The following is a 12,798-nucleotide window of genomic DNA, read 5'->3' on the forward strand; positions in this document are numbered from 1 at the left end:
GCCCCACCCAACCCCTACCCTGCCCCTAATTCCACCCCTAAACACGCCCATGAAATAACACCTAAATGTTTTATGCAGAATTACGTTACAAAAATAAATATTAACAACAACTTTATCAGTGCCCCTCAGCACAGCCTCACCTGTACTCATTAATGCAGGCTCACCTGTGCCCATCAATGCAGCCTCACCTTTACCCACCATTGCAGCCTCACCTGTGCCCACCATTGCAGCCTCACTTCTGCCCACCATTGCAGACTCACCTGTGCCCACCATTGCAGCCACACTATGCCCCATTGCCCACTATTGCAGCCTCACTGTGCCCACTATTACAGCCTCACTGTGCCCACTATTGCAGCCACACTGTGCCCATTGCCCACTATTGCAGCCACACCGTACCCACCATTGCAGCCTCACTGTGCCCACTATTACAGCGACACTGTGCCTACTGCCCACTATTGCAGCCACACTGTGCCCACTATTACAGCCTCACTGTGCCCATTGCCCACTATTGCAGCCACACTGTGTCCACCATTGCAGCCACACTGTGCCCACTGCCCACTATTGCAGCCACACTGTGCCCACTATTGCAGCCTCACTATGCCCCATTGCAGCCACACTGTGCCCACTGCCCACTATTGCAGCCACACTGTGCCCACCATTGCAGCCTCGCCTGGGCAGAGGAAGATAGAGGGCAACCGGATCATGACTGGAGGAAGAGGAGAGGCGCTGGATCACAGAGCGTGGATAGCACGCTGTTACAGCTTACATTACAATTGCCTCCGCTCTGCTCGCCGTCACACACAGCCCCGCCTCCTCCTGACCCGGAGCCTTTGATAGACAGAATGCATCCCAGCATTGGACCCGTGTTCTGTCAATCACAGGCGCAGGTCAGGAGGAGGGGGGGTTGTGTGTGACGGCGAGCAGAGTAGAGGCAATTGTAATGTAAGCTGTAACAGCGTGCTATGCGTGTTCTGTGATCCAACAGCTCTCCTCTTTCTTCCTCTTTCTCCATGCTCCCTTCCCCCGGGCGATCGCTGGCAGAACGGCTCCCGATCAACCCCACCCGGTTGATATATCTGTATCTATATCTAGGAGACCAGGGGCTAGCCAAGTTCGATTCAGAAGGGAAGTATGGATCATGGGCTATCGCCTACAGGAACTTCTAATGAAGAAGTTGTGAACTCCCCTGGATCGAACATGCTGTATTTATCTAGGTTTTATCATCTGTAATACATCTTTAAACCAAGCTAAGTTAATTCCTTTTATTACTATAATCTTGAGTCGACTGAAATTATTATGGGATACCCATATACGTATCTGAAAGGTTAAACATAGGAGCTTTTAAGTAATAAAGTCTAGACCTTTATTGCAATGAAAAAAAAATGTTTTCAAAAGTTTTATCCCTTCCTTAAGCCACTTAAAATATGTCTTCATTGGAGAGACTTCCCATCATTAGCTGTTTTGACAGAAGTGAGAGGAAATCTCCCCCAGTAGGGCCACAGCACAAAAAAAAAAATAAATTAAACAAAATCCCAAGGGATGCTCCAATCATTTGGCTGGAGCTGTGCTTTAGCATCCTGTAATGAAGCAGTTGACCATAGTTATACGTTATTGGATTTGTTGTATTTCTTGAATAAAATCGTAAGCATTTGGTGTCACCTAATATATTTGATTATATATATATTATTATATATCTTCATGTCACCATCTCCACAAGTGATGTTTGATGATAGTTGACATTACCAGACTAATGTGCTCAGGTATCTGGATTGGTGATGTCTTGTACACCTACCCTTGTGATTCCCAGAGCACCAACATTCTCGCTGTATGAAGTCGTGCCATTCCCAGTGCCCCAAGCTCCAGCCAGTAGGCAACCGATGCCTTCTATACCAATTCCTCTGTTGATGGCATGCTTGGGAGGAGGAGGTGCCCCCGAAAGACGAGCGCAAGCGTGGTAATCACCAACTGACTCCACCATGGATGAGATAACTCCAGCCAAGATACCAAACACTCCTTCGAGACTTACGGTAGGCATTCCCCACTGTCCTGAAATACAAATAACAATCATAAACCAAAGTGTTAAGGAAAAAAAATGGTACTCCGAATTCTGGAGGTTAGGTGAGGCTAGTACCAAATTGGTAAAGTTTCGGCAGCTTGCTGTTTTAGACATGTACCTGGGTAAGGGAAGCGGAACCATGGGGCACGAGCAAGTACATTCCCTTTCACATCTGTACGAGCTAAATACCCATATGTTTTCGGGCTGGATGGAAAGACATTGGTGATGGTTAGGATGTAACAGATCAGCCAGGAGATCGTAATGCCAAAGAGGACCTATGCAAAAGTGACAAAAAATAAATAAAAAGGATCATTGGATAAGCTCCTGGACCGTTCTAAACAAGAAAATGGTACAGAATGGCCAGGAGCTTACATTTTACATTTTGGGTGTATGTGTATACATTGAAAATCTATTACACAGAATTACTTTTAGATGAATTACAATAAAGTTAATATGTTTTATTGGAATTGTACTTAGAACTATAAACCCTGGTTAAGGACAGCTCATGCTGTAGGGGTTCTCAGTCCAGTTCAGTTGATCAATAACTTACAAGAACAATAAATAAGAGAGTTGTTTGTACTATTTCTATTGCTCAAGTTGTATTGCTGTATCCCAGCTTGGGAGATACACCACCTGAATTTATGCTGGTGACCACTGTCACCTAGACAAAATACAATGGGAAATTCAAAATTAGGGGAATAAAAAAAAAATAAAGGATAAAAAAATAAATAAAAAGGGGAAAATCTGTCAACAGGTATACTTGTTCCAGTGACAATTTTCTAAGGGCCATTTCACACCCGGATTGCACAGGAATGTGGTCCGCAATTTGTGTGTGAATCATGTGAATGGGCTGAAATCGCACTGGATTGCACCAAAAGTAGTGCATGCACTGCAATACCATGTGATCTGGCACAGGCAAACTCACCGTGTTTGCGCTTTGTGCATGAGGTGTTATTAGGAATGCACTGACAACTGCAGAAAATCCACACACCCAGTGCATTTTGAATGCAGTGAGGGAAATGAGCATGGAATAATAATAATAATAATAATAATAATAATAATGCTTTACATACACTTTAATATTTTCTGCTAAAAGGTGTACATTTTCCCCTTCTGAGAAAGTTGGGAGGTAGGTCTATAGGTGCTGTAAAGTATATCTAAAATAGTATATCTTCTTTTAGTTGTGTATAAAGTAGGTAAGGGTTCAAAAGCAGAACTCCAGCCAAAAGGTATCAAGATAAAAACAAATAGCCTAATAAAAGATAAAATTAACCAGTTTTTGCTGCAATGTTCAATTCATTGCAGATTTCTCCTGCACTCCTTTTTCTGCTGCTAGGTGTGCTCAGGCATATAGTCTGCATTATTCCACCCACTTCTGTGTCTGGGTCACCCTGCACATGCTTGAGCCACTGAATGGACAGTGAAAGGAGAAGCACCACAATGATGAACCTGTGGGTCACTGTGCTCCTCCTCCTATTAGCATGCTTCTTGTCAGCATATGACCTGATAGGCTCCTTGTAATGCCTGTTCCTCCACTCCAGCCCTGCTGTACAGGGACTGCAAGAGGCTGTTACCAGGACAGATTCAGGTACTTACACTGCTCACATTGAAAAAAAAAACTTAATGATGTATTAATGATTCCATAAATTGCAATATTTTGCATCTTTTATATTTGTCTCAAGTTCAGCTTCAAACTCATATGAGTTTAGACTAATTTTCCTTCATTTTCTGTCCCATATACAAAAGAAGAGAAGAGAGGACCATTCTCACCAGAACATGGGTCACACTTGGAAGATTTATACATTTTTCTGTTTTAGTGACAACTGTAACATTTTAGATTCATCCATCAATTTTTGTCTCAGTGTCAGTGGTAACCAGGACAAACAGAGTGAACCTACCCAATAGGAATACAGCAAAAAATAAAGAAAATATACTCTATTCAAAACCAAAAAAGTTGAGAATATTAACCAGCTCTGTTGAAGATTTGCATTTACCGGGAAGATCTGGAAGATGTAGGCCCTGGAGTATTGCCACTTTCCATTACTTTTAGAGTAATAAGGAATTGGTACTGGAATATTCCTCAGGTACTGAGAGAACAATACTATCAAGAACGTGGTCCTGAAAAGAAGAATGAGAAAAACAGACAATAAAAGAACAATGCAGCAAATTAAAAAAAAAATTCAAGGTAAATTTTTGACAAAGATTTTTTTCCTAGAAAATGAGTAGAAAAAAAATAAAGTCAAACTGAAGCCAAAGAAATGCATATGCAGTCAGATATTGTACTAACAATCTCCATTTTCTTGTTACAGCAGTTGTAGAAGGTGTGTGAATATGACTGGAACCAGACCCAGCGCACTCCATAATTAGCACCTAAGTCTCATACACCCGATAAGAATATCAGACGAACAATTGTCCATTTTTTGTTTTTTTTTGCATGCTAGTCTCATATCAAAAACCATTACAGTAGGTTACTAAAGTTATGAAAATTCTCATATGAAAGAATACAACTTCAGAAGTGATGTAATGTGTTGTATTGTAATTAGAGATGGGAAGGCCCTGAAAAAAAAACAGGAAATAAAGTGGATTTTTTTTTTCTGGAAAAAATAAAGTATTTTTTTCTGGAAAAAATGAAAAAAAAGTGTGGAATATCTTTTTTTACAGTGATAAATAATATACTAATGACACGGTAGTCAAACTATGTAACATGAAACCCTTAAAGAGGAAGTAAACTTCCTCTGCAAACTTTTGCCTATAGGCAAGCCTAGAATAAGGCTTACCTATAGGTATTGAAAATATCTCCTAAACCTGTACAGTTTAGGAGATTTCCAGTGCATGCAGCCAGTGACATCACTGGCGCATGCACTCTAAAGGAATGGCCCACGTGTGCCGTGTGCGGGAGCCGGCGTTTACGGCTCGGGCTCGGAAGGAACGGCACATGTGGGCCATTCGTCTTCGAGGCTCTGGCCAATCACAGCGCGAACCGGGCGAAGCTCCGGGAATGATGTTGACCATGACAGCGGTGTGCGGGGACCACTGCAACAGCTTGTTTTAAGGTAAGTATTTCATAATGAGCTAGCATGCATTGTCTTACAGGGTTTTTTCTTTTTTTGGATACATTTTTACAGATGTTTACAACCTCTTTAATGAACAATTTGAGATTTCATATAAAGTTTTAAATTATTGCACGTTCTCTCAGCTGAAGACAAGCAAATCCTGCAATATAGTTCAAGTAACACTACTTCTCAACACAGTTCTCAAACAAGAGAAATATGCATATTGGCTACTAGGGGGCACTGCAGGGGAAAGCCTCCAGCTTGTTTGTGGGCTCCATTTTGTACCTCCCACAGTTGGTTGATTGTCGGGATACTGTAGTTTAGGGATATGCAATTAGCGGACCTTCTGTTGCAGAACTACAAGTCCCAAGAGGCATAGCAAGACTGACAGCCACAAGCATGACACCCAGAGGCAGAGGCATGATAGGACTTATAGTTTTGCAACACCTTGAGGTCCGCTAATTGCATATCCCTGCGAGATTCTGTCCTCTCAGGCCTTAATTGATAGAAAGGGGTACCATTGGCTCCCACGGCTGTCAATCAAAATCAGTCAGCCAATCAGGGGAGAGAGGGGGCAGGGCCGGGTCAGAGCTCCGTGTCTGAATGGATACACGGAGCTCTGACTCGGCTTCGGTGACCCTGTAGTGAGCTGCTGGCTGAGGATGCACTCACCAGGAGGAAGGGACCAGGAGAGCAGAAGAAGGACCCGAGAAGAGGAGGATCCGGGCTGCTCTGTGCATATCCAACTGCACATAAAAGGTAAGTATAATGTGTTTGTTATTTTAAAAAAAAAAAAAAAAAAGGAGAGAGACTTTACAATTACTTTAACCCAGAGCGGGCTTATGGAAAGCTCCCCATCTCTACTCTCGATCGAGAGCTTTCTGATGTGACCGCCAATCACAGTGGTTACATGATCAGAAATCCCCCCCTGCCTCCCGGCATCAGAAACAGCTTAAAGCGCCGAGAGGTGTCAGCGTTAAGGGGTTAAATTACAAAAATAGCTCAAGCAGCAATTTATTACACTGTACTTACTGTACTTTTTTTTTTTTTAACACAATGGAGTTTTTATTTAAACAAGTGACCCATCTTCCCTGACCTCAAGGCTAAGCTCAGCCAATTATCAATTTGAATAACAGCTTATTACTCAGCTTAATGTACTTAGTGGCTTACAATTTCCTACAAGCCCATGTATGTCTATCCCAATCCATATACAATTTTCACTCACATGGCCGATATCCCCCAGTGTGCCCCAGCATCAGAACCAGCAGACTCAAACAGAGGAAGTGCGATTAGCGTGATAGTAGGTGCGATTGTCAATGGGCCAATGAATCGCATGAGGTAGCCGATCAGACCAGAAAATCCAACAAATATTTGGAAACAAGATGCGACCATAATGGCCCCCTGAACCTGAAAAATTAAAACATAAAAAGGTATCAGGAAGAGGAGATGTGGGAAGAAAGCCTACAGATAATGGAGTTATTAGATTGACTCCTTTTAAACAGGAACGGCCATAGATGGAGCGAAAATTAAAAAGTGTTATAAACCCAGGACCCTGCATTCACTATATCTGGTCTCCCACAGTAGACAGAACATGAAAATGCAATTATTTTAGTAAATATAAACTGCTAAATACCCTTCTCATCAGCAGTATATAGCAGTTTTGCGACTACCATCAGTGTCTGGTTTAAGCTTGTAGGAGGCGTTTTCATTCTCCTCTGACTGTCCTATGAGGCTGCAGGACCCCTGACCCTGTCAAGACAGTGCTGATTGGCCCTGTGCTGATCACATGCACCCTCCCCCAAAAAAAGTTCTCTAGCAATACACACCAAACTGAGCATGTGCAAAGTGCCTCCTAGGGCTCTGTACTATGAGGAGATGGATTGGGGACTGTGAAAGAAGGGGGGGGGGGGTCAGAGAAGACATGTTCATATTTACACAATGCAGAGGATTAACCCCTTAGGTTCCACAGGGAGTATAAGAAGCATGTTTTACTGCATATACAGACTGATATTTTTCTTGTGGGTTTAGTAACACTTTTAATTGGTACCTGCTGAACCACATGAAGTTCGATCCATCGAACGTGTGGCCAGCTTACAGCTGATGTCAGAAAGGCGATTCGTTGAAAAAGTTTTAGGTTGGCGACAAGAGCACCAGCAAGAATTGCTCGTCATTTCCCTCCATGGACTTTTCTGCCAAGAAAGTTACAAATGCATTAATCCAGGTATAACTGAATGCTGAGGTCCCTTCATGGGCTTAACTACAAATTGCTAAAGGAGTGCGATTTGCAACAGAATCCATCTACCCAATGCTGTAGCATGGGTTTCACTTGTAGCAGCGACAAATAGGCAGTGACTCTAGCAACTAAATCGCTAGCTGCAAATCACTGTTAATAACTGTTGGCATTTTACAATTTGTAGTAGTGTTTAATCTATGCTACAAAACCATTTTTCTGACATATCCTAATTCGGCAGAGTTACAACTTTTAACTTGCGAAAATGTTTTTTTTTACTGTCCATTACTTGTTATAATTGTACAATTCCAAGTAAGACAGCCTGTGGGTCTGTACAATCAGAATTGTTGCATGGGTAAGGCAATCTTTACAATCAATAGTCACAGAACTGGAATTTTTTTTTTATTATTTATCCAAGATGACATAATAAAAATGGAAATGTACAGACTGAACACTATATAATGTAATCAGGTTAGGATTAGAACATTGTACTATCTTGTTTGCCAACATTACATAAAAATGTCATCCAATCATAAAAAGGCAATTATATTGTAAAAAAAAAAAAAAAAAAGGAGGTTATATTTCATGTGGCCAGAGGTATTACAGCCTTTACATGATGCTCACTGCAGACTGATCACAGTTCTTTAATGGATTTACTTATCAGGTCTCATGGAAGATGAACAAACTGAGATAATTGTCTTGATAAAATTACGAAACTTGAACTGTAAATATATCACTTATCTGCTATGCCAACTCTGCATGCCCCAGGAAATTGTTATGTATGTTAGTCAATGATTTATTCCAAAATTACAGTGATAATGATTATACGAATGATTGAAGACAACACAGAGTAGAAAAACATTCCTAAGATTGATATTTTCTCAGCCTCAAGCTAGGCATACATTGGCTGAAATTTGGCTGGTTCAGTAGAGACTGGATGAATTTCAATAGTGCATGGCCATCCCTGCTCAACAGAAGTTGATCATTTGATTGAGATCTGTTGAAGGGACATGCTGGGAAATATTTCTTTCAATGTCAGTGGTGGTAATGATGATGGTGGTGGTGATGGTGGTGGTGGTGGGGGGGGGGGTTTAGTGGGGGCAGATCGATTCCATTATCTCCTTGGTTTGTGTGGATGGGGGAATCAAAAAACAAACAGGTCATGGCCAGTTTAGGCAAAGTTATTGGACTAGAGCTTTGTAGTGTTTTTCATGATAAAAATGTAGAATGCATAGGTTTTACCTCCCTTATCCTTGACTGCCAAACATCAATAAATTCAGGAGAGGTGGCATTCACCAAGCTGGCATTCTGAGTCCACTCTGGGCATCTCCACCGTGGGAGGGACAGCATGGCGAGGGATGGCGTTAGGAAGGCAAAAGTTCCTCCTTGTAAGATGGGAAGTCTGCAGAGAAAAAAATAAAGAAAGAAATATTTCACATAGCTAACCAGAGGTGGAAGATATACAGTGCCTTGAAAAAGTATTCATACCCCTTGAAATTTTCTACATTTTGTCATATTACAAGCAAAAACGTAAATGTATTTTATTGGGATTTTATGTGATAGATCAACACAAAGTGGCACATAATTGTGAAGTGGAAGGAAAATCAAAATTGGCTTTCAAAATTTTTTATAAATAAAATATATGAAAAAAGTGTGGCGTGCATTTGTATTCAGCCGCCCTGAGTCAATACTTTGTAGAACCACCTTTCGCTACAATTACAACTGTAATGCCGCGTACACACTAGCAGACTTGCCAACTGGCTAAACTCCGTTGGCATTTCCGACTAAAAGATTTAGAACATGTTCTATATCTGAGTCCATCAGAAATGCCGACAGAAAAAGTCAGATGGGGCATACACACAGTCGGAATGTCCGACCAATAGCTCCCATCTGACTTTTTCTGTTGGGAAGTCCGGCCGGGTGTACGCAGCATAAGTCTTTTTGGGTATGTCTCTTCCAGCTTTGCACATCTAGAGTGTGACATTTTTGCCCATTCTTCTTTGCAAAATAGCTCAAGCTCTGTCAGATTGGATGGAGAGCATCTGAACAGCAATTTTCAAGCCTTTCCACAGATTCTCAATTAAATTCAGGTCTGAACTTTGACTGGGCCATTCTAACACATGTACAATGGGGATGGAATGTATTCAGACCCCATTAAATTTTTCACTCTTTGTTATATTGCAGCTATTTGCTAAAATCATTTAAGTTCATTTTTTTCCCCATTAATGTACACACAGCACCCCATATTGACAGAAAAACACAGAATTGTTGACATTTTTGCAGATTTATTAAAAAAGAAAAACTGAAATATCACATGGTCCTAAGTATTCAGACCCTTTGCTCAGTATTTAGTAGAAGCACCCTTTTGATCTAATACAGCCATGAGTCTTTTTGGGAAAGATGCAACAAGTTTTTCACACCTGGATTTGGGGATCCTCTGCCATTCCTCCTTGCAGATCCTCTCCAGTTCTGTCAGGTTGGATGGTAAACGTTGGTGGACAGCCATTTTTAGGTCTCTCCAGAGATGCTCAATTGGGTTTAAGTCAGGGCTCTGGCTGGGCCAATCAAGAACAGTCACAGAGTTGTTGTGAAGCCACTCCTTTGTTATTTTAGCTGTGTGCTTAGGGTCATTGTCTTGTTGGAAGGTAAACCTTCGGCCCAGTCTGAGGTCCTGAGCACTCTGGAGAAGGTTTTTGTCCAGGATATCCCTGTATTTGGCCGCATAAATCTTTCCCTCAATTGCAACCAGTTGTCCTGTCCCTGCAGCTGAAAAACACCCCCACAGCATGATGCTGCCACCACCATGCTTCACTGTTGGGACTGTATTGGACAGGTGATGAGCAGTGCTTGGGTTTTCTCCACACATACCGCTTAGAATTAAGGCCACAAAGTTCTATCTTGGTCTCATCAAACCAGAGAACCTTATTTCTCACCATCTTGGAGTCCTTCAGGGTTTTTTTTTAGCAAACTCCATGCGGGCTTTCATGTGTATTGCACTGAGGAGAGGCTTCCGATGGGCCACTCTGCCATAAAGCCCCGACTGGTGGAGGGCTGCAGTGATGGTTGATTTTCTACAACTTTCTCCCATATCCCGCCTGCATCGCTGGAGCTCAGCCACAGTGATCTTTGGGTTCTTCTTTACCTCTCTCACCAAGGCTCTTCTCCCCCAATAGCTCAGTTTGGCCAGACCGCCAGCTCTAGGAAGGGTTCTGGTCATCTCAAACATCTCCCATTTAAAGATTATGGAGGCCACTGTGCTCTTAGGAACCTTAAGTGCAGCAGAAATTTTTTTGTAACCTCGGCCAGATCTGTGCCTTGCCACACACTGTCTCTGAGCTGTTCAGGCAGTTCCTTTGACCTCATGATTCTCATTTGCTCTGACATGCACTGTGAGCTGTAAGGTCTTATATAGACAGGGATGTGGCTTTCCTAATCAAGTCCAATCAGTATAATCAAACACAGCTGGACTCAAATGAAGGTGTCGAACCATCTCAAGGAAGAGCAGAAGAAATGGACAGCACCTGCGTTAAATATATGAGTGTCTCAGCAAAGGGTCTGAATACTTAGGACCATGTGATATTTCTATTTTTTCTTTTTTAATAAATCTGCAAAAAATGTCAACAATTCTGTGTTTTTCTGTCAATTTGGGGTGCTGTGTGTAATGAGGAAAAAAAAAATGAACCTAAATGATTTGAGCAAATGGCTGCAATATAACAAAGAGTGAAAAATGTAAGGGGGTCTGAATACTTTCTGTCCCCACTGTACTTATTTTTTAATGTGCTTGAAGTGATATTAAAGACAAAACAAAAAACAAACATGTCACACTTATGCCCTGTACACACGGTCAGACATTGATCAGTAATCAAACACTGCTGGACTCAAATAAAGGTGTAGAACCATCTCAAGGATGATCAGAAGAAATGAACAGCACCTGAGATAAATATATGAGTGTCACAGCTAAGGGTCTGAATACTTAGGACCATGTGATATTTAAGTTTTTCTTTTTTAATAAATCTGCAAAAATGTCAACAATTCTGTGTTTTTCTGTCAATATGGGGTGCTGTGTGTACATTAATGAGGAAAAAAATGAACTTAAATGATTTTAGCAAATGGCTGCAATATAACAAAGAGTGAAAAATTTAATGGGGTCTGAATACATTCCATCCCCATTGTACATGTGTTAGAATGGCCCAGTCAAAGTTCAGACCTGAATTCAATTGAGAATCTGTGGAAAGGCTTGAAAATTGCTGTTCAGATGCTCTCCATCCAATCTGACAGAGCTTGAGCTATTTTGCAAAGAAGAATGGGCAAAAATTTCACACTCTAGATGTGCAAAGCTGGTAGAGACATACCCAAAAAGACTTATGCTGCGTACACCCGGCCGGACTTCCCAACAGAAAAAGTCAGATGGGAGCTATTGGTTGGACATTCCGACTGTGTGTATGCCCCATCTGACTTTTTCTGTCGGCATTTCTGATGGACTCAGATATAGAACATGTTCTAAATCTTTTCGTTTTAGCAAATGGCTGCAATATAACAAAGAGTGAAAAATTTAAGGGGGTCTGAATACTTTCCGTACCCACTGTATATGCTTTGATCTAAACCATTCCATTGTAGCTCTGGCTGTATGTTTAGGGTTGTTGTCCTGCTGGAAGGTGAACCTCCCTCCGCCCCAGTCTCAAATCTTTTGCAGACCCTAAGAGGTTTTTTTTCTAAGATTGCCCTGTATTTGGCTCCATCCATCTTCCCATCAACTTTGACCGGCTTCCCTGTCCCTGCTGAAGAAAAGCACCCCCATAACATGATGCTGCCACCACCATGTTTCACGGTGGGGATGGTGTGTTCAGAGTGATGTGCGGTGTTAGTTTTCACCCCACACATAGCGGATTGCTTTTAGGACAAAGTTCAATTTTGGTCTCATCTGACCAGAGCACCTGCTTCCACGTGTTTGCTGTGTCCCCCACATGGCTTCTTGCAAACTGCAAATGGGACTTCTTATGGCTTTCAACAATGCCTTTCTTTTTGCCACTTTTCCATAAAACCTAGATTTGTGGAATGCACGACTAATTGTTGTCCTGTGGACAGATTCTCCCACCAGAGTTACCATGGGCCTCTTGACTGCTTCTCTGATCAATGCTGTCCTTGCCCGGCCTGTTTCGGTGGACGGCTATGTCTTGGGAGGTTTGCAGCTGTGCCATATTTCTTTCCATTTTTGGATGATGGATTGAACAGTGCTCCATGGAGATGTTCAAAGCTTGGGATATTTTTTATAAACTAACCCTGCTTTAAACTTTTTCACAACTTTATCCCTGACCTGTCTGCTGTGTTCCTTGGCCTTCAAGATGCTGTTTGTTTGCCAAGGTTCTCTAAAAAAAAACTGAGGGCTTCAAAGAACAGCTGTATTTATACTGAGATTAAATTACACACAGGTGGACTCTACTTACTAAATTAAATGGTCG

General features: G+C 41.8%; 1 protein-coding gene across 1 annotated transcript in view; it reads right to left on the minus strand.

Moving 5' to 3' along the window:
• The window catches only part of LOC141132865 (solute carrier family 23 member 1-like), a 147,513-nt gene that overhangs the window by 10,989 nt on the left and 123,726 nt on the right, over positions 1-12,798 (minus strand). The window contains exons 4-8 of the mRNA XM_073621790.1: positions 8,582-8,741; positions 6,335-6,516; positions 4,051-4,174; positions 2,175-2,331; positions 1,793-2,046 (exon numbers count right to left, since the gene is read on the minus strand). Of these exons, the coding sequence (XP_073477891.1) occupies positions 1,793-2,046; positions 2,175-2,331; positions 4,051-4,174; positions 6,335-6,516; positions 8,582-8,741 (877 nt within the window). The remainder of the gene's footprint in view (positions 1-1,792; positions 2,047-2,174; positions 2,332-4,050; positions 4,175-6,334; positions 6,517-8,581; positions 8,742-12,798) is intronic.

The sequence above is a fragment of the Aquarana catesbeiana genome, linkage group LG03, assembly GCF_042186555.1.
Source record: "Aquarana catesbeiana isolate 2022-GZ linkage group LG03, ASM4218655v1, whole genome shotgun sequence".
NCBI classification, from domain to species: Eukaryota; Metazoa; Chordata; class Amphibia; order Anura; family Ranidae; genus Aquarana; species Aquarana catesbeiana.